The following is a 27535-nucleotide window of genomic DNA, read 5'->3' on the forward strand; positions in this document are numbered from 1 at the left end:
AAGGGATACAGGGACTAGTCTCAATCCTATACTATCGGTTTAATTCACGTTTGCGATCAGTCAACTTAAACCCTTTCTATGTTGTACTTTGAATGGGAGAATGAGAGGGAAGCAAAGTAGGAAGAAGAAGAAAAAAGAAAAAAAAAAGGGGGGGGGGGGAAAGGTAAACAAAATAGGAGAACAACTTTACGGCGTTATGTGGGTGGGATTTGCAGTTAACAATGGTTGAGGAATTAAAGCATGTCAGTATGCAGGGGGAGGCCAGGCGTGCCAGCTTACGAGGAGGACAATAGGCCGTTTGCTTCATCCCCGTATCTAATGGTGATATAGCATTTGGTGGCTCGTTGGTTTCTGTTTCGCGTTCCTCATTGTGGGCTCTACAAGTGTTCAGTTACCCCAGGGGATTCCTTGGGGGTCCCACCCCATGGATCAATCCCATAAGATGTGCTAAGCATCTCCTACTACTCCTTGTGGGGCTGCTGCTCTCTTAAGTAGTCCATCCCAGTTCGCCACTAAGTCCTCCCAGGCCGGGGCAATAGGAACCTGTCGGATGCCCCTGGCCTCCTCAGCCTTCAGGACCTGTAGTTCAGCTCTAGACCATTTCATAATATCTCTTTTCCAATCAGCCAGGGAGGGATGGTCTGAGGATTTCCAGCCCTTTGAGATCAGTCTTTTGTAAAGGGCCAGGGTTAGGTCCAGGAAACGCCCTCTTACTTTCCCGTTTAGCGCTGCTGGTCTGAGACCCAGTAAGCACAGTTCCGGGGTAGGGAGTAACTCCGTACCGAATAGCTGGGACAGTATAGACAATATCTCCTTCCAACCAATCTGAAGTACTGGGAACACCCACACCATGTGGTCAAAGTCTGCCTCACCCCCCCCGACATCTCGGGCACACCCTGGGGGGCCCCCGTATATACGGAATAGTCAGTGCGGTGTTAGGTACGTTCTGTGCAGGTAATTATATTGGATGTATTTTAACCGCGCATTCCGTGTGATCGTCCGGGGGTAGGCCAGCGTTTTGTTCCACTCTGAGTCAGACAAGTCCCGCCCAATCGTGCTTCCCCATCGCTCCCTCCCCATCGCTCCCTCAATGATTGCAAGGGATCTAGTATGGATTGTAACTGGGCTCGGTATATTTTAGTTATCAAGTGGGGCTCTTCCCCCGATGTTAGTAGGAGGTGCAACACTCCGTGGAAAGTGGGTTCAGCGTTTATCGTGCACCAGTGGTCCTTCAGTGTGTGCACTAACTTCCCGAAAAGTAGGAACTGACCCCGGGGAACACCCACACCCGTCAGATCAGCAAAGCCCCTCAGTACCCCCCCCCTCAAATAGTCCACCCACTGTCTCAATCCCAGCGCCCGTCCAGGGACCAAGTCCCAGGCTTCTCGGTCCTTTCCCCCCAGACTCCATAGCCAGCGCCGAGAGCGGCAAGGCCGGAGAGTATGGCGGGCCCACCCCAACCCTCCTCGCGCACCTCTTCCAGTATGCCATTGTGACTTTTAACATTATGTTGTTTCCAGGCAGGACTATTTTCCTGCCTGTCATGTGTGTCGCAATCCATGACGTATCCATTACCCCCTGGGTAGTCCACAGGTCCAGGTGTCCTTTGCCCGCCAGCCAGCCGGACACCCACTGTAGTTGGGATGCCAAATAATAGGCCTCAAAGTCGGGGGCACCCAGCCCTCCCATGTGAGTCGGCCTACAGGTGGTCGTGAGTGCAGTGCGTCTATGTCCATCGTCCCAGATTAGCTCTCTGAGCAATACATTCAGGTCACGGAACCATGCTGGAGGGATCAGCAATGGGAAATTGACAAAGTAGTAGAGGAGTCTGGGAAGCATGATAATTTTAGATAGTGCCACTCTGGCCATTATTGATAACCTCAGGGAGCCCCAGAACTCGACCGAGGACCTCAAAGATCGAATCGCTTTGCCAAGGTTACCCTCCCTGAGATCTCCCAACTCGTGGAATATTTGAATACCCAAGTACCTGAAGGACCGTCGGGCCCAGTTCACGTCTGTCGGGCATGTTGATGGGCGCTCGCAGCCTGCAGTTAAAGAGAACACGTACGTTTTGCCACGGTTTAGGCGCAGTCCCGAAACCTCCCCGAAGTCCTCCAATGCCCCAAGTGCCCAAGGGATACCACTGGGACCATCCCTAAGATAAATTAGTATATCGTCAGCGTAAAGGGAGACAATGTGTTCAGTTGGCCCCCATTCGACCCCCCTGCCCACACCCCCCTCCCGCAGCCGAGTCACCAGGGGCTCAATTGCCAGGGCAAACAGTAGTGGGGAAAGGGGGCACCCCTGTCTAGTGCCACGGAACACCGGATACGCTCTGGAGATTGTTCTACCCGTCCTCACTCTTGCCAGTGGGGACGAGTACAACAGGTCCACCCATCTAACCCAGTTTTCTCCCAGGCCTATTTTTAACATCACCGACCTCAGGTAGTCCCACCGAATCGAGTCAAATGCCTTCTCGAAATCCACCGCCAACAGGGTCCCCGCCGGCGGCTTCAGTTCTTCGGGCATGTGTAAGATAGAGAAGAATCGCCTAAGGTTTAGAGAGGTGCTGCGACCGGGAATAAAGCCATTTTGGTCAGTATGTATCAGTGTGGACATGTGGGGAAGCAGTCAGCCGGCTAAGATCCTGCTGAGGATCTTAAAGTCACTATTTAGCATAGATAGCGCGCGGAAGTCGGACACCGAAGCTTCCCTGTTGGTTGTCTTGGGGAGTGGGACTACCAGCGCCTCACGCAGCGTACATGGCAGCTCCCCCTTTTGTATTGCCTCCGCATACATTTCCGCCAAGCAGGGAGTCAGTAAGGATTTATATTTTTTGTAAAAATCCATTGGAAGGCAGTCTGTGCCAGGGGTCTTCCCAGGGGCCAGCTGCGTTATGGCATCATTTATCTCTTCCATGGTCACTGGCCCTCCTAGTTTGTCCCTATCCTCGAGACCCATTACCGGTAGGGGGATCTGCAACAAGTAGTTGTCAAATGTCGCCGCCTCCAGGTCGTTAGGTCTTCTATACAGGTGTGCGTAATAATCCCTGAATGCGTCATTGATGGGGCCTGGGCATAGCCTGCGGTTTCCCCCACTATCAAGCACACTTGTGATGGGTTCGCTATCTCCGTTCAGGCGCACCAACCATGCCAACAATTTACCCGACCTCCCCTCCTCTGATTGTATGGATGCTAGGTATTTTTGCATGTTATGGCATCTTAGCCTTTCTTCAGCCTGTGAGTGTTCTCTGCGTGCTTGATTATATACTTCATCTCCTTGCACTGCAGGGCCCTGTCTTAGTTCCCCCTCGTGTATGACCTCCTCCAGGGCGGTTAGCTCCCTCTCTAGTGTGCGCCTCACTCCCGCTGACTGCCCAAGACAGAAACCCCTCGTCGCCACTTTGAGCGTCTCCCACTCCACGGCCCTGGAGGGGGTGGATCCCTTGTTAGTTTCAATGTGTTCTGTCAGGTGGTTGCGCAGTGCCTCTCTATATGCCTGATCCTCGAGTGTTGCGGGGGCCAGTCTCCATGACGGGATGGGTGGTCTGTCCCGTGATACCCTCATCGTTAGTAGTAGAGGGTTATGATCCGATATCGTGCGAGCAAGGTATTCGGACTGGGTCATATCACGAGCCAGCCTTGGAGTGCAGACCACCCTATCGATTCTGGTGTGCACCCGGTGAAGGCCCGAATAAAATGAATAGTCCCTGGCGGTCGGGTGCTGCACCCGCCAGATGTCCACTAACCCCCAAGTACTCAACCACTCAGTTAGATTTTGTGCTATTTTGATTGATGTTGCCCCTTGGAGCGGCGGGGTAGACCTGTCCATGTTTATATCTAGTACTGCGTTGAAGTACCCTCCTATTAGTACTTCCCCTGTGCTCTGGCGGGTGAGGTGCCTTGATAAGCCCGTCATAAATGAGATCTGATCTTGGTTGGGGGCATAAATGCAACTCAGGACTAACGGAGTCCCATGTAGTTTCCCCTCCAGTATCACAAACCTTCCCTCTTTGTCAATGTTAGAAGACTCAACTGTCAGTGGGACCCCCGCTCTAATCCAGATCAGTGCGCCTCTCGCGTAAGCTGAATATTCGGTGGCAAACACCCGCCCCCTCCACCTCCGTCTTAGTTTCTCTCCCTCGCCCGGTGCCAAGTGGGTCTCCTGCAGCATTGCTATCTGCACCCCCCTTCTCTTTAGGAATGATAAAATTCTATGTCTTTTGGCCGGAGTGCCCATCCCCCTGACATTCCAGGTTATAAGATTGTAGTCTGCCATCCAGTGCTTGGGACCTGCTCGCGGCAGGACTGGCGCGTCCACGATTTTAATAGCCCCCCCCGCATGCCCATTCCTCTACTGTAGTCAGATTTCTCCACCCATTTAGCCGATTTAACTTGTAACTGTAAACCCCAACTCCCAAACCCCAGGGCGCCTCCGGAACTGTAGGTTGCCCAATAAACTGTGCTATAACGCAACTTTTTCAAACACATAACTGCAGTACTCGCCAGCCAAGTCGGACAGGCAAGAGTCGAGTCAGGGGGGGAGCCAGGTCCGGAGGGGCCATTCGCTCAAACAGTGTGCCATGACTCTGGGCGGCGCTATACGTCCGGGCTATACAATCTCGTCGGCTGTCTGTGGGGTCACACTTGGCGCTCGTGACAAGCCCTCCGAGTCTTCAACAGAGGACACCATTGTATCGTCGGACTCTTCTTCGGACCCTCCTCGGGGGGGGGCACCTCCCCACCCACTCGGGCCGCTGCCTCCAGGGCCGCCCTCCTGTCCGTTTCTCTCTGCATTTGCGTTGGTGCCAACCGAGGGTGGTCACTGGATCTCTTCCCCCTCGGGGCTCGGCGGGCTCTTCTCGTTCCAGGGTTTTCACTTGCAGGTCACACAGTTTGGGATCCATGTCTCTCGAGCCATTCCCATGCCTCCTCCGGTGATTGGAAGAATGTGGTCTTTCCCTCCGCCATCACTCTTAGCCTGGCCGGGTATAACAGCGAGTACTGGATCCCTTCGTCTCGCAGGGCTCTTTTGACCACTAAGAATGAGGCTTGCCTGTTCTGGACCTCCAGCGTGAAGTCCGGGAACAGTGTAACTTCCCCGTTCCCTACTTTGAACGGGCCCGTCTCTCTGGCTTTCTGTAGGAAGATATCCCTGTCTCTGTAGTGTAGAAGTTTAGCGATTACAGCATGGGGGTCTGCCAGGGGCTAGAGGTCTCGATGGCACGCGATGGGCCCGTTCCAGGGTGTAGAAGGGGGTCAGGCACCCTGGCGCAACCACCTCGCTCAACCATTTCTCCAGAACGCCCACCATGTTTGATCCTTCGGTCCCTTCAGGGAGGCCTACCACGCGCACATTGTTTCTCCTGTTTCTTCCTTCCACGTCTTCGGCACGTTGTTCGAGTCTTGCCACTCTGTTGGTCAGTGAGGTTACCTCCGCTGCTATGTCTTTCTGCCTTGGTGCGATGTCCGCTAATGTGGTTTCTGCTTCTTTGACCCTGTCAACCAACTTGTGATGATCAGCCCTCAGGAGCCCCACCTCAATCGCAACTTGGTTGATGTCACGTTGCAATGTTGATTTTGTATCCTCTATGGCCCCCAGTATTTTGTCTAGGGTGTCCTGCACTTTAATTTGTGATTGGTTTAGTGAGTCCGCTTCGCTCACCCCAGGCGGCAACTCGGGGTCTATGGCTCTATTCTTGTGTCGGCCCTTGGGGGGCATCAGTCCGGCAAGCGGGCGCGCCTCGGAGGCCCCGGCAGACGGTGCGAGTGTGTTCGTGCGAACCACAATTAGGATTGTCCCTTCTTTTCGGACTGTGGAGCTCTAACTTCTACTCTCTGTCCTTTTTGGCTGATATCCTAGAGCTCCGCTGGTCGTGTCCAACGTCTGGTTCCCAGGATGGGGGGCACTCATGCAGTCGATCGCAGTCAATTACCACCTATTTCAGCCCCGGTTCTTTTGTTCTGCCTTCCCGTCAGGCCCCTCCCCGCTAGTCAGATCCAGGCGCCCGCCGCAGCCAGGCCCAGTCATTAATCCAATGGGGCACTCACCCACTTTCCAGTCCTCTTTCCGTGCTCGTGGGTGCCCACCTGCTCGTGCTCATTATCTTCTCACAGGGGTCGGTTGTGCTCCCAGGTGTCCGGTGGCTCCGTGATCCCCTCGCGCTGGGCAGTTGGCCAGGAGCCGTCCGTCATGCGCACCTCCCTCAGGGCGCGACACATGGGGCCCCACGTACCATCACAGGGCCTCCACAGGTGACACACTCTGTCAGGCAGCTCACCACGTCGCCATTACCGTGCCCAGGTGCTCCAGTTGGGCCAGATACAATGCCCTCAGATCGGCTCCGGTAATTATGGGTCCCTTACGCCCGCTCCGTCGGCTCCATGGAGGGCACACACCTGGGAGGGGCCCCTCCTGGGCCCCCAATTTACTCCAATCACGTCGGGGCCCCAGGATCTGCAAACTGGTCTTGCGCCGCAAATGCAAGCACTGTCGCACCTAGACCGCCCGCCTCGTTCCTGCCGTGGCCGGCTGCTCTTCACTAGGCCGCGGCTTCCAGCGAGGGGAGGGGCAGCTGGTCCTCCCCCGCTACAGTTGAATTGGCCTCCGACGCGAGCGCCGACAAGCTCAGGTCGCCCGCCTCGTTCCCGCCGCAGCCGACTGCACCACGCCAGGCCGCGGCTTCCAGCGAGGGGAGGGGCCGCACACCTCCCTTCGCTACAGGGCAGATAGCATGGCCTGCTGCACGCCCAAGGACCGAGTTGGAGGCCCAATCGCGCCTCCCGCCGATCCGCCGCAGGGTACCCACACTCCGTGGGCAGGCGGCCCGGACCAGCGCGCTGTGAAGGATTGTTTCGGCAGGCCCCTCCGGAGCTAGGAAATCAGGCGTCCGCTATGTTCCGGACCCTGGCCACGCCCCCCAAGGCGATATATACTATTCTAGAGGATTTCCCAAAAGGGAACTCTAACAGGAGAGTACCTAACTAGTGGAAATGGCCCTCTCTGCAGGGTCACTCCCAAATGTTTTCCCTTTTACCCTCCACTTTCTGCTGAATTAGTTTTTGTTGGCTGTGCACTTTACCACAACTAACCAGTGCTAAGGTGGTCGTGCTTTTTCCCTAAACCTGGTACAATTGGCATAAACCTAATTGGCATATTTCATTTACTTGTAAGTCCCTTGTAGAGTGGGATATCATAAACCCAGGACCTGTAAATTAAATGCTACCAGTGGACCTACAGCACTAATTGTGCCACCCACTTACATACTCCTCCTAAACATGTCCCACGCTTGCCATTCCAGCCTGAATGCAGTGTCAAACTGTCATGTTGACTTGACAAGTAAACCCTCCTGCCAAGCTTTAAACTCCCCTTTTATTACATATATGTCACCCCTGAGGTAAGCCCTAGATAGCCCAGAGGGAAAGGTGCTGTGTAATTAAAAGGTTGGACATGTACTTCTAAGTTTTACATGTCCTGGTAGTGAAAAACTCCCAAATTAGTTTTTCACTAAGGTGAGGCCTACACCTTGCATAGAATATCATTAAGGTTCCTTATTACATTTAGTAACCTGCAATTTCCAAATGAGAGGAAATTGATATATCATATTTGGTACCCATGGAACTCACTGATAAACACTCTTTAATGGTAAAGTCAGATTCATCATTACAATTTTGAAAATGCCACTTTGAGAAATTTTGCATTTTCCTGCCTTTAGCCCTTTGTGCCTGCAGCCTGTCTTGGGTCACAATGCTGGCTGAATAGTATGTGCCCTGCCTCCTCACAATAGGCCTAACAACCCTTTATTGTCACTGCAGCAAAATTGGAGCCAGTGGAGCCAGGAAATTTCAAGAGCTTCAAAGAACCTTTACAGAAAATTCTTCCACCTTCTAAGAACAGGGCACCAGGATGTAAAAATAAGGCTCTTAGACCAACTCTTCAGGACCTGCGAAAGGACTCTCAGAAGGCTGCCTGCTGCTGTCACCTGCTGTGCACTCTGCCAGACTGCTGCTGTTCTTGGAAGGACTGCTTTGCTGCCTGCAGCCTGTCTTGAACCCTCAGAGACCAGTTCTGCTGTTGAGCCCTGCTTCTACACCTGCACCTAGGACTACCAGAAATGACTCCAGTTGTTAGTTTTCTACACTACTGAGCCACAGGGACATAACAGGCTCCCACCATCTTTGCTTCACACCTGGACCAAGCCACCAAGAGGACTCCATCCACTAATGGACACTTGGTTGTGGTGCGGAAGGTGACCAGATGTCTGTGGTTGAAGCATTTATCTTTTAGGTGCTATTTTGAACCTTAAACGTTAAAAATTCATAATTCTGGTTCTACTGATTAGATTTTTGTTGTTTTGGTGTCAAATAATTTATTGGATCTTACTCTATGTTTCCAAATTGGTTTGGGATTTTTCATGAGTTGTGTTTTCACCTCATTACTGTTTGTGTGCTACATAATTACTTTGAACACTGTCTCAAAGTAAAGCCTGATTGATTTTTTCCCCACTGCCCAAGGTTAAGGCCAGGTTAATTTAGTGACTTTTTTGTATTCCCAGCAACGGATTGTGGCTGTTGCTTGACCAATGCTCACACACCAGTCAACCAATAACCCAATGTCTCACAATAATGTTAGTGTTGCAGATGCAGTGGCACCAAAGGCCGTGGGTCAATGCCCCCCTGCACCACATTTATAGCTGCATTTTACCACTGTATTATAGAGTAAAAGGGAGGGGATTTTCTTCACTTTTTAGGGCCCATGCCACCCTTGCTAAACTAGGGTGCAGGGGATCTGGAAAAATTTAATTTTGCTCCTGCTACAAACATACAGACCTTGCAGAGGGCAATCCCTCTCAGGATTAGAAAGTTCTGTTTTCGTGCACAGTGTGCTAGTAAGGAGGGAGGATGAAATAGATGAGAAGGGAAAATGCAGTACTAGCTACCAAGAGAAGAGCAATAGTGAGTGGTGTTATGGAATAAGTCTGAAGTGAATTAAAGAAAAGAGGAACAGAGAGCAAAAAGAGGGGAGCGAAAGATAGGAAACGCGCAAAGAAAAGAAAGAGGGGAAAAGGCATGGAAGAGAAGGTGAAAATAATTAGAACAAATCTTTCATGGATGCAGTGGGATTCGACTCCCAATGACCAGAATGTTAATGCTGTACCTTAGACTGCTCTGTTACTCTACATGTGTAGTTGCAGATGTAAATACACTATACATAAAAAGCAGTGCTTAATTTGTAAAAACAGCCAAGTGCAGGTTCCCAAAATGTTTCTTAGGAGTCCAGTGCCCACTTCTACCACTAAGTCTGGTGACTTACACCATTGACACTTTTAGTGCACAATTTGTAACAAGTAATAAGTGCAAGGATGCAAAGTTTTACTTGGGAGTTTGCAGAGGTGTCTGAATTCTAAGTCAGTTTCCTCTTGATCATAGCTCATGCCTCGTTGTTCCCCCACTCTACTGTCACTGTTTTCTAGCTATTCCTCCTTCTTTTACTGTTTCCTCCTCTCATTCACTTGCTCTAGATTAGTCTTACAATGAAAAATAATGGCCTGATTTAAGAAAAGTGGTGCTGCACCTAGTGCAGCACCACTTTACTTGCACACCTTAGCGCCTCCCTAACACCACCATCTGTGCGCCGTATCTCAGATACGGCGCACCATAGAAGTAGTTAGAGAACTATCATCAACATTTTTCATTTTGCATATAAAAATGTTGACGCTAATCCTGCAAATCCCATTGAGGCCCATTATGAATAATGGTGTGTCTCCTTTTAATGCCTGCTCTGAGCAGGCGTTAAAAGTGCCAAAAAATGATGCAAGGAAACCTCTTTGAAGGGCACATTTGGTGCCCTCCTTGCATAAACCAGTCTATACTGGTTCAGGGACCCCTATTCCTGCTCTGTCATTAAACTGGACTAAGGAAAGGGAAGTGACCACTCCCCTGTCCATCACCACCCCACTGGTGGTGCTAAGAGCTCCTCCAAAGGGTCCCTCAGTTTTGCCATCTTTAATCCAAGGTTGGCAGGGAACTCTGGGAGCATCTGAGTGGCCAGTGCAGGCAGGTGACGTCAGAGCCCCTCCCTGATAGGTGGTCACCCAGCTAGGTGACCAATCCACCTTTCAGGGCTATTTATGGTCTCTCTCTTGGGTGGTTCCTCAGATTCGGCTTGTAAGACTTCAGCAGGATTCCTCTGCATCCTACACTTTGACTTCTGACTGAAGAAACTGCATCTGGATGCTCCAGGATCTGACAAGCTGCAACAAAGAAGCAAATCTCTGCCTGCAACATTGTACCCACGGCTCTTTCCTCCAGCAACTGCAACATTTCTCCAGTCAAGCATCCTCTGAGGACAGCCCGTCTTTAGCCTGCACAAGAAAGAAGAAGGAATCTCCCTTGCAGTCACTCCCCTGCATCTGCAGGAACCAACTGCAACGACAACTGGCTGCGTGGATCCCCTCTCCTGCTGAGCCGCGTGGATCCTGCAACGCAGGTGGTAGACTGAAGTGGTCCAGATAGTCCTTTCTTCCAGCTGTCCAACTTGGATGGAGGTAAGACCTTGCCTTCCCATGCTGGACTGTACCCCCCTGTGCCTCGTCATTTGCAGCTGCCAAGGCTTGTTGACATCCTCTCCAAAGGATCTTCAGGCATCGTGAATCTCCAGCCCCAAGCACTCAATCCTGTGACGCACAGCTCTCTGAGTGGTTCTCTGGCGGAGCGGGACTCCTTTTCATAGTGCTGCATGGCCTCCTTCTTCAACTTCTGTGTCCCCATCCTGTGGGACTCCTGTGGGTGCTGCCTGTGCTTCTATGGCCTCTCTGTGTTGCTGAGGGCCCCCTCTGCCCCCCCGGGTAGAGTCCACCTGGTCCTTCCTGGTCCCCGCAACACCACTTTCAGCCAACCGTGAGTTTTGTGAGTGCCAAGGCTTGTTAGTGGAATCCAAAGACGCAAACACGACTACAATCCTCCTTCCGGCATGGGACATCACCTGCATCCTTCAGGAACTCAACTCCATCTGCGGCAGTGCTGACTCTCCTTCCTCACAGTCGACTCATCCCTTGCACCTTCAGTCTGGTGGGTAGGGGCTCCTGCCCTTCCTGGACTCTGCTGTGCTTGCAGGACTTTGTCCCCTTCTTCCACAGGTCCTCTTGTCCAGGAATCCACTGTTGGTGTCTTGCAGTCTCTTCTGGGCCTTGCATTATTATTATTATCTTCTAAGTGGGTGTTCTGGGGAATTTACAGTGATTTACTCCTGCTTTCCTGGTCACTCAGGGGTGTTGTGGTACTTACCTTTGAGCTCCACTAGTACCCCCTCTACACACTCCACTTACCTAGGTGGGGGACCGACTCTTGCATTCCATTTTCTTATTATATGGTTTGTGCTCCCCCTAGGGCCATTATTCCCTATTGTGATGTTCACTATATTGCGCTGTTTTCTAACTGTTTTTATGCCTATTTATGCATACTAGTGTATATACCTTGATTATTACTTACCTCCCAAGGGTGTATAGTCTCTATGGTATTTTTGGTATTCGTGTCACCAAAATAAAGTACCTTTATTTTTGTAACACTGAGTGTTTTCTTTCATGTGTGTAAGTACTGTGTGTGGCTACAGTGGTATTGCATGAGCTTTGCATTTCTCCTAGATAAGTCTTGGCTCCTCATCCACAGCTACCTCTAGAGAGCCTGGCTCCTAGACACTGATTACACTACACCAATAAGGGATACCTGGACTTGGTATAAGGTGTAAGTACCTTGTGTACCCACCACACTCCAGGTCAGCCTCCTACACTGGTGGTGCAGTGGTGGGATAAGCACTTGCAATTGCCTTATCACTCTGTCACCCGGTACTTTTCACAGGAAAGACCACTCCTTACCTAGAGATATGCATAGTACCTAGTGTAGAAATCTAGTCTCTAAAGTGTAGGTAAGCTAGGGTCTAGGCATAGTCCTTGCTCTAAACTTCTTTCCGAGAGAGTAGGAGTTAGGTAGGTTAGATACACCCTACACTATCCTAACGCACACCATGTCTGCAGTTGGACCCACCTCTGAGGTCATGGACTCTCCCTATGAGAACCTGACATTCAAGGAATAGAAAGGGTTGTGTGCAGAGAGAAAGTTAGACATGGGAAGGAACCCTAATAAGAGTCTGCTCTTGGGCCTTCTCCTCCAGGATGCTCAAGACCATAATGGTGGCCAGGAGGAGGAGGAAGAAGAAGTAGACCCTAACCCCTCTGAGGTAGAACATGACATTCTAGATCTGGGGGGTACCTCAAAGGGTCCTAATGTCCTAGCAGACCCACTAGAATAGCTGGAAGTGAGAAGGGAAGCCATACTGGTAGGGCCCCTTTTACACCCAGAGGATGAGTAGAAAGGGTTACTAAGCCTAGGAATAGATCCACCTCGGCTCATTCTCATATCAGTTCAGTGTCTGAGGGATCACACTGCACAGCTCAACAAGATGACTCTATAGATAGAGAGATCAGGAAACTGAGACTGTAGAGGCCAGGGTGAGATTGCAGCAGCAACAGCTAGCCCTAGATACGAGGCCTTGGCAGTGGAGACAGAGAGGCAGGGGTTGGGGCTAACACCCCATGGTAGCAGCAGCTCAGACTTCAGGGATCACAGGGGCAGGGAGGGCTCCTTTGATTTCCCTAAACCTGCACACAATTGTTCCCTCATAAAAGGTGGGGGATGACATCTACAAGTGGTTTGGTGCACTTGAGAGGGCCTGTAAAGTTCAGAGGGTCCCTTAAAGGCAGTGGCCTGCTATCATCTGGTTGCCCTTCTCTGACAAGGGGAGGGATATACTTCTCACTGTCATAGAAGAGGGTGCAGACAATTACACCATTCTCAAAACTGCTCTCTTAGATGGGTTTGGTCTCACCACTGAGCAATATAGAATAAAGTTCAGGGAGACCAGAAAAGAGTCCTCACAGGATTGGATAGACTTTGTGGACTGTTCTGTGAAAGCTTTGGAAGGCTGGTTACATGGCAGCAAAGTGTCTGACTATGAGGGCTTGTACAATTTACTATTGAGCGAGTATACTTTGAATAATTGTGTGTCTGGTTTGTTGCACCAATACTTGGTAGACTCAGATCTGACCTCTCCCCAAGAATTGGGAAAGAAGGCAGACAATTGGGTCAGAACAGAGCTGAGCAGAAAGGCTCACACTGGGGTGACAAAGATAAGAAAAAGGAGACAGGTAAGTCTCAGGACAAGGGTGGGGACAAAGATAAAAGTAAAGCCTCCTCATCAGGTCCACAAAACTCCTCTGTGGGTAGGAATACTACATCTTCTTTCTCCTATGCACACAGTAAAACACCTTGGTGCTATGTGTGAAAACATAAAGGCCATAGGACAGGAGACAAATCCGGTCCTGGTAAAGGCCCTGAGCCTTCCACCACTACTAACTCGACCTCCACATCTAGTGCCCCTAGTAGCAGTAGTAATAGTGGTGGGACTACTGGCAGTAATCAGCCCAAAGGCATAGATGTGTTCAGATTTGGGTCTTTAGAAGAAACTGGGTTAGGTATAGAAACCCCCAAGACAGTTTCTGTCTCACAGGCTGGCACTGGCCTTGCCACCCTAGCTGCTTGTCCCCTTAATATGGATAAGTAAAAGCAGCATATGCAGATAAGTTGTGTTGAGGGCCAGGCCTACAGGGACACAGGTGCCAGTGTCTCCTTAGTTACTGAAAACTTTGTGTCACCTGTACAGCACCTACTTGGTCACCTGTACCAAGTCACTGAAGTCAACAACTTCACTCAGCGCCTCCCCTTAGCTGTAGTACACCTTAGCTGGGGTGAAGTTATGGCCCTAAACAGGTGGTAGGCTCACCTAGCTTACTTGTGGAATGTTGCTTAGGGAATGACCTAGAGACCTCAGATTGGGCTGAGGTAGAGTTCCTTACCCATGCATCCATGCTGGGTATCCCCAAACAATTGCATCCTTTATTCTCAAAAGAGACTAAAAAGCAAAGTAGGGAAGGAGCCCTGGAGTCTGACATAATGGTCCAGGACACTCCTAATAACAAAGGAATGTAGGATACCAAATTACCCCCTGCCCACCCTCCCACTAAAGATCCCATCCCACTGAGGGAGGATACCACCCCCAGGGTGGAACCTGTGCCACAGGATCCAAAAGCTACCACAGCTGGGCTCCCAGGGGTACAAATACCCCTTGTGAGGAACTTAAGACAGAACAGCAAACCTGCCCTGTCTTACAAAACTTGGAGCAACCCTCCAGCCCTCCCAGAGAAACTTTAGTGCAGCATCCCTGCACCAACCTTAACACCTTAGGACAGCAAACCTGTCCTTATGTAGAGCACTTGGGACAGCCATCCTACATTGCTCTACCCCAAATAGGATAGCAACCCTGTCCTCCTTTAGAGTCTTTGGGACACCCTTTTCATCCTGCTCCAGCCCTGCTCAGACAGCACCCCTGTCTAGCGTTACAACCCTTAGGACAGCAACCCTGTCCTAACATAGGGACCCAGGGTCAGTCATCCTGCCTCACTCTAAAACGTTTACCACACCTTAAAAATAGGGAATCACAAGGTCAACAGTTTAAATGTAATTCAGGTAGAAATAACCAAACAGGGTGGTTCACCGAACCACATAGTGGATGATAAAGGGAGTAACCACTCTACTGCAGAGCTACTCTCTACTTATCACCACTTAGACAATAGAGTCTCAACTGGCCAAGGTTAGCCTTATTGTCCTTCATTTGGGAGGGGCGTTGTGTAGGAAATTAGCCTCTTTCTAGCTTGGTTGCCCCACGTTTTTGGCCTGTTTGTCAGTGCGTTGGACTGTGTTCACTGGGATCCTGCTAACCAGGACCCCATTGATTATGCTCTCTCCTTTAAATTCGGTTACTGGGAACATTTCATCCCACAATTTGCACACTGGTGCCCCACTGTAAGTGACTAGTATATAGTACCTAGGTACACAGGGCATTGGGGTTCCAGGAGATCCCTAAGGGCTGCAGCATATATTTTGCCACCCATAGGGAGCCCAAGAAAAGAGTCCTGCAGGACTGCCACTGCAGCCTACGTGAAAAGATGCAAGCACCCTTTCACTGCCACTTTCCACTGCACCAGGTCACTTACAAGTCAACCCTATGGCAGGTTTTCTAGCCCAGAGGGCAGGGTGCAAAGTACCTGTGTGTGAGGGCACCCCTGCACTAGCAGAGGTGCCCCCTCGAACTCCAGGCCCATTTTTCCAGACTTCTTGAGTGCGGGGACACAATTTTACGCATGTACTGGACATAGGTCAATACCTATGTCCAGCTACGGAATGGTAACTCCGAACATAGGTAAGTTTGGTAACAAACATGTTGTAATCATACCCAATGCTTTTGCAAGCATTGGTTGTATGGTTCCATGCACTTTGGCAGCTCCTTAGAGGACCCCCAGCATTGCTCCTACAGCCTTCTACAGTTTTCTAGGCAGCCCAAACTGCTGCTACCTCACAGTCAGGTTTCTGCCCTCCTTTTGCTTGAGCGGCTCAAGCCCAGGAAGGTAGAACAAAGGATTTCCTTTGGGAGAGGGATGTTACACCCTCTCCCTTTGGAAATAGGTATTACAGACTTGGGGGGGGGGGGGTTGCCTCCCCAGGCCACTGGTAATGCGTTGAAGTGCACATTTGGTGTCCTCCTTGCATAAAGCTGTTAACACCGGTTCAGGGACCACCAGTCCCTGCTCTGGCGCGGAACTGGACAAAGAAAAGGGGAGTGACCACTCCCTTGTCCATCACCACCCCATGGGTGGTGATCAGAGCTCCTCCAGGGGGTCCCTGGGTTTTGCCATCGTGGATTCAAGGTTGGCAGGGAACTCTGGGAGCATCTGAGAGGCCAGTGCAGGCTGGTGACGTCAGAGCCCCCTTCTGATAGGTGGTCACCCAGTTAGGTGGCCAATCCCCCTTTCACCTCTATTTAGGGTCTCTCTCTTGGGTGTTATCTCAGATTCGGCTTTCAAGACTCCAGCACGATTCTTCTGCAACCTCCACTTTAAATGATGACTGAAGAAACTGCGTCTGGACGCTCCAGGACCCGACAAGCTGCAAGAAAGAAGCAAACCTCTGCCTGCAACATTGTATCCACGGCTCCTTCCAGCAACTGCAACATTTCCCCGGTCGTGCATCCTCTGAGGACAGCCCGTCTTCAGCCTGCACAAGAAAGAAGACGGAATCTCCCTTGGAGGGAAGGAGTCACTCCTCTGCATTTGCAGGCACCAACTGCAACAACGACTGGCTGCGTGGATCCCCTCTCCTGCTGAGCCTTGTGAATCCTGCAACACGGGTGGTGGACTGAAGTGGTCCTGACGGTCCTCTTTTCCAGCTGTCCAATGTGGGTGGAGGTAAGCCCTTGCCTTCCCATGCAGGACAGTACCACCATGCACCTCGTCAGTTGCATCTGTCAAGGCTTGTTGGCATCCCCTCTAAGGGATCTTGAGGCATCGTGAAGCTCCAGCTCCCAGCACTCCATCCTGTGACGCACAGCTCCCTGAGTAGTTCTCTGGCGGCGTGGGACTCCTTTTTGTAGTGCTGCGTGGGCTCCTTCTTCGACTTCTGTGTCCCCGTCCTGTGGGACTCCTGTGGGTGCTGCCTGTGCTTCTGTGGACTCTCTGTGTTGCTGAGGGCCCCCTCTGCCTCCCCTCCTGGGTAGAGTCCACCTGGTTCTTCCTGGTGCCCGGCAGCACCACTTTCTGCCAAACGCGTGTTTTGCGTGTGCCAAGGCTTATTGATAGAATCCGAAGACGCAAACCCGACTGCAATCCTCCTTCCGGGGTGTGACATCAACTGCATCTTCCAGGAACTCAACTCCATCTTCTAGGGGATAGTGCTGACTCTCCTTCCTCACTGTCGACTCATCTCTTGCCCCTTCAGTCTGGTGGGTAGGGGCTCATGCCCTTCCAGGACTCTGCTGTGCTTGCTGGACTTGGTCCCCTTCTTCCACATGTCCACTTGTCCAGGAATCCACTGTTGTTTTCTTGCAGTCTCTTCTGGGCTTTGCATTATTATTATTCTCTTGTAAGTGGGTGGAATTTACAGTGATTTACTTCTACTTTCCTGGTCGCTAGGCGGTGTTGTGGTAATTAACTTTGGGCTTTCCTAGTACTCCCAGCTCCTCTCTACACACTCCACTTACCTAGGTGGGGGACCGACTCTCGCATTCCATTTTTTAGTATACAGCTTGTGCTCCCCCTAGGGCCATTATTCCCTATTGTGATTTTCACTATATTGCACTGTTTTCTAACTGTTCTTATGCCTATTTCTGCATACTAGTGTATATATCTTGTGTATTACTTAGCTCCTAAGGGAGTATAACCTCTATGGTATTTTTGGTATTTGTGTCACTAAAATAAAGTACCTTCATTTTTGTAAAACTGAGTGTTTTCTTTCATGTGTGTACGTACTGTGTGTGACTACAGTGGTATTGCATGAGCTTTGCATGTCTCCTAGGTACGCCTTGGCTGCTCATCCACAGCTACCTCTGGAGAGCCTGGCTTCTAGAAAACGACTACACTACACTAATAAGGGATACCTGGACCTGGTGTAAGAAGTAAATACCATGGGTACCCACCACACACCAGGCCAGCCTCCTACAGTCCCTAAAAATAATTGGCAGTACTCTTCACCTGCAACCACTGGCACAGAATAAGCAATACCAGAGTGTCTTGAATTTTATGAAAGCTTTAAGATAGCCAATGAACAAAGGAGTGTTCATGAGGAACATGATCTCACTTCTTGTAGATGCTTCAGACAGATAGCAATGGACTTATTTGAGACATGACTGACTCAAAGGATCTACCTCCTACTAGTTTGTGATATTCAATTGATTTGCAGCATATACACCCCAAACCAGATGTCCCTAGTCTAATACTGAGCTCCCTCTTTGCTCCTATTGGGTTTAGTCACCTTTCCACTGATCAGTCAATTTTACATTAACAATAAAATATTTATGGCTGCTGTTTATCTCTGAAAGCAGGTGATGTCAATCTTTTAAAGTAGTCAGACAAGTCATTGATTCAAATCCCTCAGCCTTTGGTCATTCTTTAAGAGGAGGCAGACTTAACCTTTTATCCGTCTGAGGTTGATACCATGCAAAAGCTGCACCAAAATATCTAAAAGGCAATTATTATTATTAACAGAATGACTAGCAATATTAATATGATTGTTCCCATTCACTTGGCAGGGGGAATCCCTGTTTGGGTGTAACAGGAAGAGGCTTGCAGATGCATTGTGTGGAGGGAGGGGAACAGAGCATTCACTAAGGACTTAGCCTCCATGTAAGTGCCCAATTACAGTGCAAACCAATAAAGTTGTGTTCCTGGTTCACAACGCAACCGAGAAAGCAGTGTAACAAAACTTGAGCCCCCCCCCTGCAAACCACTTGGATGAAGCACCCTGGCCCACCACCTACCACTTTTGCTGAGGGGGGACCCCTAGAGCTCAGGGGTCCACCTAGAGCTCAGGGGTCCCCCTCACCAGAGGGCTGCGAGGGCTTATGTTATGCCACTGCGAAAATGACAAATTTAAGACAGGACTGAACTGGCTGTCTGGGCCTTGGGTGTTTTGCCAGTGGGCTGTAATGTTGGAAGCTGGTTTTATTGCTGCTGGGGGCTGGTTTTGTTGCTGGAGGCTGAGCCTTCCTTAAGCGCTTCAGAGCTATACAAACAATGCATTACAAAAGGTTTTAAAGTGTGTTCAGTGAAACTACGCTTGCCTCAAAACCATTTGCTCTTTGCATTTGGCTGGTTCCAGTCCAGGATCGTCAGGAGATGGACTAACCTTCCAGGGATTCAAGGGCAAGGAGATAAAGATTTTGCAAACTTCAAAACAGTGTTTTTCTGTAAAATGTGACCATCCCTACACATTTCAGTTTGGTATATTAAATCATAACATTGAAACAATAATGCCCCTTCACCACTGCCGAGACTATGCTATTAGTGAACCAAGAGGAAAGTCAGTTGTCTTTTGCCCCCATGTGTGGTCTAGGTCAGATGTTACTGTTGATGGAAATTACCATTAGTCTTACGTTTTTATGCAACTGATGACTTTAATGTAGGCCTGGGTGAAACTCGCGGAGTTTCACTCCTGCAGAATTCCCTGGAGTTAAATAAAAAGACTGCAAGATTTCACAGAGTTCCGCAAGCAGGAAGAATGTGGGCATGTCACACTGATTGCACTGATTTTTAGCTCTGGGAGGGAGCTTGTTCCAAGTTGTAAAATCAGCGCCAACTGAACCATATGGTGTACCAGAAGGTGCTGTTTCTTTCTGCCACTTTAGTAGATTTGCTACTAGAGTGGCAGCTTTCTCAACGCAATGGTTGTAGGAGGCTGGACTGGCTTGTAGTGAGTACCAAGGGGTACTTGCACCTTGCACCAGGCCCAGTTATCCCTTATTAGTGTATAGGGTGTCTAGCAGCTTAGGCTGATAGATAATGGTAGCTTAGCAGAGCAGCTTAGGCTGAACTAGGAGACATGTGAAGCTACTACAGTACCACTTAGTGTCATATGCACAATATCATAAGAAAACACAATACACAGTTATACTAAAAATAAAGGTACTTTATTTTTATGACAATATGCCAAAGTATCTTAGAGTGTACCCTCAGTGAGAGGATAGGAAATATACACAAGATATATATACACAATAGCAAAAATATGCAGTATAGTCTTAGAAAACAGTGCAAACAATGTATAGTTACAATAGGATGCAATGGGGAAACATAGGGATAGGGGCAACACAAACCATATACTCCAGAAGTGGAATGCGAACCACGAATGGACCCCAAACCTATGTGACCTTGTAGAGGGTCGCTGGGACTATCAGAAAATAGTGAGAGTTAGCAAAATAACCCTCCCCAAGACCCTGAAAAGTGAGTGCAAAGTGCACTAAAGTTCCCCTAAGGACAAAAGAGTCGTGTTAGAGGAATAATGCAGGAAAGACACAAACCAGCAATGCAACAACTGTGGATTTCCAATCTGGGGTACCTGTGGAACAAGGGGACCAAGTCCAAAAGTCACAAGCAAGTCGGAGATGGGCAGATGCCCAGGAAATGCCAGCTGCGGGTGCAAAGAAGCTTCGACTGGACAGAAGAAGCTGAGGTTTCTGCAGGAACGAAAAGGGCTAGAGACTTCCCCTTTGGTGGACGGATCCCTCTCGCCTTGGAGAATCGTGCAGAAGTGTTTTCCCGCCGGAAGGACGCCAACAAGCCTTGCTACACGCAAATCGTGCGTTTGGCGTTTTTGGACGCTGCTGGGGCCCAGGAGGGACCAGGAGGTCGCAAATTGGACCTGCAGAGAGAGGGGACGTCGAGCAAGACAAAGAGCCCTCACTGAAGCAGGTAGCACCCGGAGAAGTGCCAGAAACAGGCACTACGAGGATGCGTGAAACGGTGCTCGCCGAAGTTGCACAAAGGAGTCCCACGTCGCCGGAGACCAACTTAGAAAGTCGTGCAATGCAGGTTAGAGTGCCGTGGACCCAGGCTTGGCTGTGCACGAAGGATTTCCGCCGGAAGTGCACAGGGGCCGGAGTAGCTGCAAAGTCGCGGTTCCCAGCAATGCAGCCCAGCGAGGTGAGGCAAGGACTTACCTCCACCAAACTTGGGCTGAAGAGTCACTGGACTGTGGGGGTCACTTGGACAGCGTCGCTGGATTCGAGGGACCTCGCTCGTCGTGCTGAGAGGAGACCCAAGGGACCGGTAATGCAGCTTTTTGGTGCCTGCGGTTGCAGGGGGAAGATTCCGTCGACCCACGGGAGATTTCCTCGGAGCTTCTGGTGCAGAGAGGAGGCAGACTACCCCCACAGCATGCACAAGCAGGAAAACAGTCGAGAAGGCGGCAGGATCAGCGTTACAGAGTTGCAGTAGTCGTCTTTGCTACTATGTTGCAGGTTTGCAGGCTTCCAGCGCGGTCAGCGGTCGATTCCTTATCAGAAGGTGAAGAGGGAGATGCAGAGGAACTCGGCTGAGCTCATGCATTCGTTATCTAAAGTTTCCCCAGAGACAGAGACCCTAAATAGCCAGAAAAGAGGGTTTGGCTACCTAGGAGAGAGGAAAGGCTACTAACACCTGAAGGAGCCTATCAGCAGGAGTCTCTGACGTCACCTGGTGGCACTGGCCACTCAGAGCAGTCCAGTGTGCCAGCAGCACCTCTGTTTCCAAGATGGCAGAGGTCTGGAGCACACTGGAGGAGCTCTGGACACCTCCCAGGGGAGGTGCAGGTCAGGGGAGTGGTCACTCCCCTTTCCTTTGTCCAGTTTCGCGCCAGAGCAGGGGCTAAGGGGTCCCTGAACCGGTGTAGACTGGCTTATGCAGAATTGGGCACATCTGTGCCCAACAAAGCATTTCCAGAGGCTGGGGGAGGCTACTCCTCCCCTGCCTTCACACCATTTTCCAAAGGGAGAAGGTGTCACACCCTCTCTCAGAGGAAGTTCTTTGTTCTGCCATCCTGGGCCAGGCCTGGCTGGACCCCAGGAGGGCAGCTGCCTGTCTGAGGGGTTGGCAGCAGCAGCAGCTGCAGAGAAACCCCAGGAAGGGCAGTTTGGCAGTACCAGGGTCAGTGCTACAGACCACTGGGATCATGGAATTGTACCAACAATGCCAGGATGGCATAGAGGGGCAATTCCATGATCATAGACATGTTACATGGCCATATTCGGAGTTACCATGGTGAAGCTACATATAGGTAGTGACCTATATGTAGTGCACGCGTGTAATGGTGTCCCCGCCCTCACAAAGTTCAGTGAATTGGCTCTGAACAATGTGGGGGCACCTTGGCTAGTGCCAGGGTGCCCTCACACTAAGTAACTTTGCACCTAACCTTTACCAGGTAAAGGTTAGACATATAGGTGACTTATAAGTTACTTAAGTGCAGTGTAAAATGGCTGTGAAATAACGTGGACGTTATTTCACTCAGGCTGCAGTGGCAGGCCTGTGTAAGAATTGTCAGAGCTCCCTATGGGTGGCAAAAGAAATGCTGCAGCCCATAGGGATCTCCTGGGACCCCAATACCCTGGGTACCTCAGTACCATATACTAGGGAATTATAAGGGTGTTCCAGTAAGCCAATGTAAATTGGTAAAAATGGTCACTAGCCTGTCAGTGACAATTTGGAAAGAAATGAGAGAGCATAACCACTGAGGTTCTGATTAGCAGAGCCTCAGTGAGACAGTTAGTCACTACACAGGTAACACATTCAGGCACACTTATGAGCACTGGGGCCCTGGGTTACCAGGGTCCCAGTGACACATACAACTAAAACAACATATATACAGTGAAAAATGGGGGTAACATGCCAGGCAAGATGGTACTTTCCTACAATGGTCCAGACCTGCTCTGATCACCTGCATTGAAAATTATCGTCAGGAGGTGTTCTAGTGCCCAAAATCACACTAAGTGACATACAGTTTCGCTTGCGCTCTCCTACTTAATGTTAGTGAGCTGCACACAAGAAAAAACTCTACTACGTGGCGGAGTTTTGCTGGAACTCTACGCTCCCAGCAGAGTGTGGAGTGGGTAAACTGCTGCCCACCCCTAATTTAAAGGCACTCTCATGTGATGATGATGAAGAAAAAGCAGGCACTACGGAAACAAATTATTACCTAAGATCACAGAATGTGTTCAAATGGAAGCCATGACTGATGCAAGATTTCCCATTTCACTTTGTGAAGTTCAGTCACTACATGGATATCTCTTTCTCCCATTTTAGATCAAAGAGTACTGCTTTGGCCCAGATTAAGTAAAGTTGCTGAGCTGCATTGTGTGAACAGGAGAAAGCAAACAGTGCCATATTTACAAAGATGTAGCATCTATCTGTTCTCTTCATGCGTTGGTGCTATTTTGGCTGCCATGCACCAACACAGACACACTTGACAAAATTGAAAACATTCGAACCCTACGTTCAAATTTCTACCTCCTCAGTGCTAGAACAATATTTAACTTGGTTTTCGAGCACCTCATCATATTCTCTCCTTGTTTTATTTAGATTAAGATTAAATTTTATACATTTTAGATTGGCTTTTCCAAAGAAACGTACTTGTCATAAGATGCTCCCAAACTGCCCTTGTGACAATCTCTCAAAGCAAAGCACGTGCCACTTTTTCTTATTCTGTCTGCTTTACTCTGCACCTAGACAAATTTTTATCTTGCCAATTTTACATAAATTGCAAACTACATCCTATCAGGAGGCACTGATTAATATTCAAAAACTCTCCTCAAAACAATTATGCCATCCTGTTTTAAGCTTTATTAAATCGGCTATGGCCATAAGGAAACAATATGAATTGATTGAAGTAAACACATATTAGTATAATCCGGCATCGTATGATTTTACTTTGATACTGGGCTCTTACCTTTGTATTGCACACATTTGTATTTTATAGGGTTGTCGGGTTGACTGACAATGGCAATGTATAGAATTTTGTGATACTGTTGATTGAAGATGTTTGTGTGTAGTTCTGCTTTTAATATTTGCACTGTATTTTAATTATTTAAATCTTTAGTTTGAAATGCATTGTACTTTTATGGCATTTGCCGAATAAAGATTCTTTGACTGACTGACACCCTTGATTCATAGCGCAAGGGTGTCTGCGTTATGTGAAGCATAGTTTTCATAGGGAAAGGGACCCTTTCCAGTACAAAAAACTAGGTTTTGAGGTGTTTCCAACTTTGTGTGTTTGCTGTGGAACAAAGTACATATGCAGAAAGGGAAAAAACAAGGAGAAATGAAAACATTTATCTTGGTTATGCCTGGCTCTATAAGGTGTGGGATTCTGGAGCAAATACATTTCAGCAATTCTTTGTAGACAGGGAAATCTTAATCTGAGGACTTGGGCCTCTAAACTCATCTACTGGGACGTGGGCATACTGATCAGCACCTTGCATCTCATTCACCACTGGCTCCGGGAAGGGATAAGGACATCAGCTGGGGACACAGACCTGGCAGATTCACCTGCCACTCTGCATCTGCGTTCAGTGTGGTCTCTTGGAACTGGCGCACACATGTATGCAGGTGCTCAACACAGTCATCGGTGCAAGGGGAAGCTAAACTGTCGGTCCCAGTGCCCCTTCTGTGTCACAGGATCAATAAGTGCCACTGGCAGGGAAAGTATAATTTCTCTTAACTAATGCAGGATTATATAACCGGGTGTCATGAATACACAAAGGTGTGCTGAGCCATAACAGAGAGGAGACATTCCAATGGTGTAATGACTAAGGGCCACATGTACGAACTTCAGGTTTTGCAACTCGCAAATTGCGAGTCACTAAACCTGATGCACAACAGTGTCAATGACACTGTTTGCGATTCCCAATGGGGTCGCAAATGACCTACCTCATGAATATTCATGAGGTAGGTTGCAATTTGCAAACCCATTGGGAACGGCCGCCCTCACAGGTATGGTGGCCTGCTGGAGACAGCAGATCACCACGTCTGTGACTGCTTTTAAATAAAGCATTTTTTTTTTTTTTTAAATGCAGCCCGTTTTCCTTAAAGGAAATCGAGATGCATTTCAAAAACAAAAAATTAAAAGTTTTCTTTTCATTTTTTCAGAACATTTTTTCAGAAGTTTTCTTTTCATTTTTTTTCTGCCATTCACAAAGGGGAAGGGGTCCCTTGGGCACCCCTTCCCGTTTGAGAATGGGTTAGCACCAGTTTGAAACTGGTGCTTACTGCGATTGTTTTGCGACCGCATTCACGGTCACAAAACAATCATACATGGGACTGTGACTTGCAATTAGGGAGGGAACACCCCTTCCTAGCTGTGACTCGCAAACCATTTTTGCGATTCGGTAAACAGATTACTGAATCGCAAAAATGGGTCTGTACATCCCAAATAGCATTTTCCACGTCGCAAACAGCCCAATTTGCAGTTTGCAACATGGAAAATGCTTTGTACATGTGGCCCAAAGCTCCTTATGTCATACACTAATAAGGTGCACCTTTTAGGGCATCTTCTCTCTATACTGACATGCGTTTTACAGGACCCACAACCAAAACGTAACAAGCTGTGGCAAAGCCAATAGGTCTGGCACTGGCTGCCAGCCTTTTAGTGTTGTCAATGATTGTTGGTGAAACTGCTGGGCCTTCCCTAAACTAAATATGGCTAAAAAATATTTTTTGTTTTCAAAAAGTACACATTGTCATTTATAGTGGTCCTTGGCACTTAGTGGATCTACTTTTTTAGGAATGTGCTTTATATGAAAGGGCAGAATGCCATCACTCACAATGAAGTTAGCCAATGGCTTGAGTGGCCTGAAGCTTTGCTCCATGGCGTATGTAGGAGACGGAAGTAAAATCTGAATGACACAAAAAACCAATGGATGCAGATGGTTGGCTGAAAGCCCTTATAAGTAAGTATATTGTACATGTAATTTTATAACTTTTTCTGCCAATTGATTCATCAGATTATCACAAGAAAAAGATATCCTACTTACATGACGCAACCAGAGGTTCGTTTCCAAAATCTGATTAACTTCATCCTTAAAAAAAGAAGATAGGCTTTAGTTTTAGTTTATATTCATGAATTAAGCATCCATAATGTACTAAATGTGTTACAGCACTTTAATCACAGTAGTCATGAAAGTGCCTTATATTCGAGTGCTATTTCCTTCTGGTATACACATGAATTTCTCAAAAGGCCTTTTTGCGTTTTCGAATTTATATCTTATATTTTCTTTAAATTACTTTAAACAATTGTTTGTGTCTGCAGCATCCATCATTTATGTCTTCATTGTTTCTCGTGAAAATCCTTCAGAATATGTAAATAGAATATAAATCATCAAATTTACAGCTATACTTTAATTATGTCGATTATATCTTCGGCAGAAACATCAGCTCCGGCAAATACTAAGGTGAATATTTACAAGAAAGTGGTGCATCACAGATAATGTGCCACTTTTCTTGTGCCCCCCACAGCACCAAACAACACCATGGTTGTGCCGTGTTTACAATACAGTGCACCATGGCAGTCGTTAGCACAACAGCGTCAACATTTTTGCCGCTATTGTGATGTTTTGGTACACTAACGTCAAATATTTTTACGCTAGTGCAGCAAAGGACAGGGAGACCCGTTGAATATAATGGGTGTGTCATTTTAATACCTGCTTTCAGCAGGCATTAAAAATGACAGAAACAAATGGAACAGTAAAATGATGTAAATTTCACTGCACCACTTTTTTGGGCCACCCTGTGCTGGAAACACTCCCTTGCATACATTGCCTGACGCAGAGATAATATGGCGCAAGGGTTTAAAAAGTGGTGCAAGGATTGCACCACTTTGTAAATATGGCGAGCAGAAAAGTCACCTTAGCATTAAAAAAAATTTGCTATGCTTGCGCTAAGGTGGGGCAAGGATATTATAAATACGCCCCTCATTACTTAATGTAGGTTACCCAAGCCAGAAGCCCACACATTTCTCCAACATTAGGGTTTTTGGCAAGACTTGTAAAAGGAAGGGAACACCTCATAGTTCATAGGTGAACTACTGAAGGGGTTTCTCCATAGGAAAACGTTTTTTTTCAGTGACAAAAAAGTAACACATTTACTACGTATATGCACATTTTCACCATACTGACAAACCCCAGGGTTACACCTGGATGCACAAGAAAATGTTTAAAAATCTTCAACTTGCCTAGATGTCCTTACATACTAAAGGTTTCCGTATGTTGCAAGTATATTTGTTTTTGGCAGAAACAACAGCTGTTTCTGACAATTAAAAAAAACAACGTAAACAACGTTACCCAGGTATGAGACCACTTGCTATAAAGTAATATGGCCCATCATTGGGACCAATGAAGCAGATTCAGCAAAGGTTTTGTGCATGTAAATATATTAGAAAATCATCTGCAACTCAAATTTCCATGCGTAATTTTCAATGTGCAAAGTGCATTTGAGATGGCAGAAAATGCAATGTAGATTGGATTTTGAGATTATCGGTTGATAGTTCCTGTGTCTATTCCCAGAGTTATCAATGCTAAACTCACTGGTAATTTCAGGCGTGAGGCGCAATTGCTCATTACAAGTATCTGGGTAAAAACAAGAGGGAGTCAGTGTATCTGCGCAGGGTCAGAGTGATTATAGGGTAATCCGGCATTGCCCGATGGGCTGGTCTGGCCTTTTTTCGCAGTTTGTGGGCTTTTTGCAGTTTCTGGGCCTGCGGTTTTTACTGTTGATTTCATGGATATTAAAACAAAAACTGCCTGCAGAAAACACAAATGCATGCAGTGTCCCATACGTTGCAAAACACTGGTGCCTTTGCAAATTCAAAATTAAACTGATTTACAAAGGTGGGACACTTTTTTAGCTATCTGGCTCACTAACGTGTACTAGTGTTATTTCTGTGCTCGGGTCTATTTTTCGTCCCCGTGTCAGATTTACGTTCGCCACCTGGCATTTGTCCCAGAGCTGTCAGCTGCTTTTAGCAATTGAAGTCCCCGGTGAAACTTGTACTCCTACTGAGCCAGTTACATTACTCACCACATGGAAATTACTAGCACGAGGGCCACATACGTGTATCCTAGAATGATTTCAATT

At 48.4% G+C, this 27535-nt stretch overlaps 1 protein-coding gene across 1 annotated transcript in view; it reads right to left on the reverse strand.

Annotated features, from left to right (window-relative positions):
* Positions 1–27535, reverse strand: part of CHRNA6 (cholinergic receptor nicotinic alpha 6 subunit) — a 297310-nt gene that overhangs the window by 85041 nt on the left and 184734 nt on the right. Inside the window, exon 3 of the mRNA XM_069236624.1 lies at positions 25438–25482. Coding sequence (XP_069092725.1) covers positions 25438–25482 — 45 coding nt within the window. The remainder of the gene's footprint in view (positions 1–25437; positions 25483–27535) is intronic.

This window comes from Pleurodeles waltl, chromosome 1_2 (genome assembly GCF_031143425.1).
Source record: "Pleurodeles waltl isolate 20211129_DDA chromosome 1_2, aPleWal1.hap1.20221129, whole genome shotgun sequence".
NCBI classification, from domain to species: Eukaryota; Metazoa; Chordata; class Amphibia; order Caudata; family Salamandridae; genus Pleurodeles; species Pleurodeles waltl.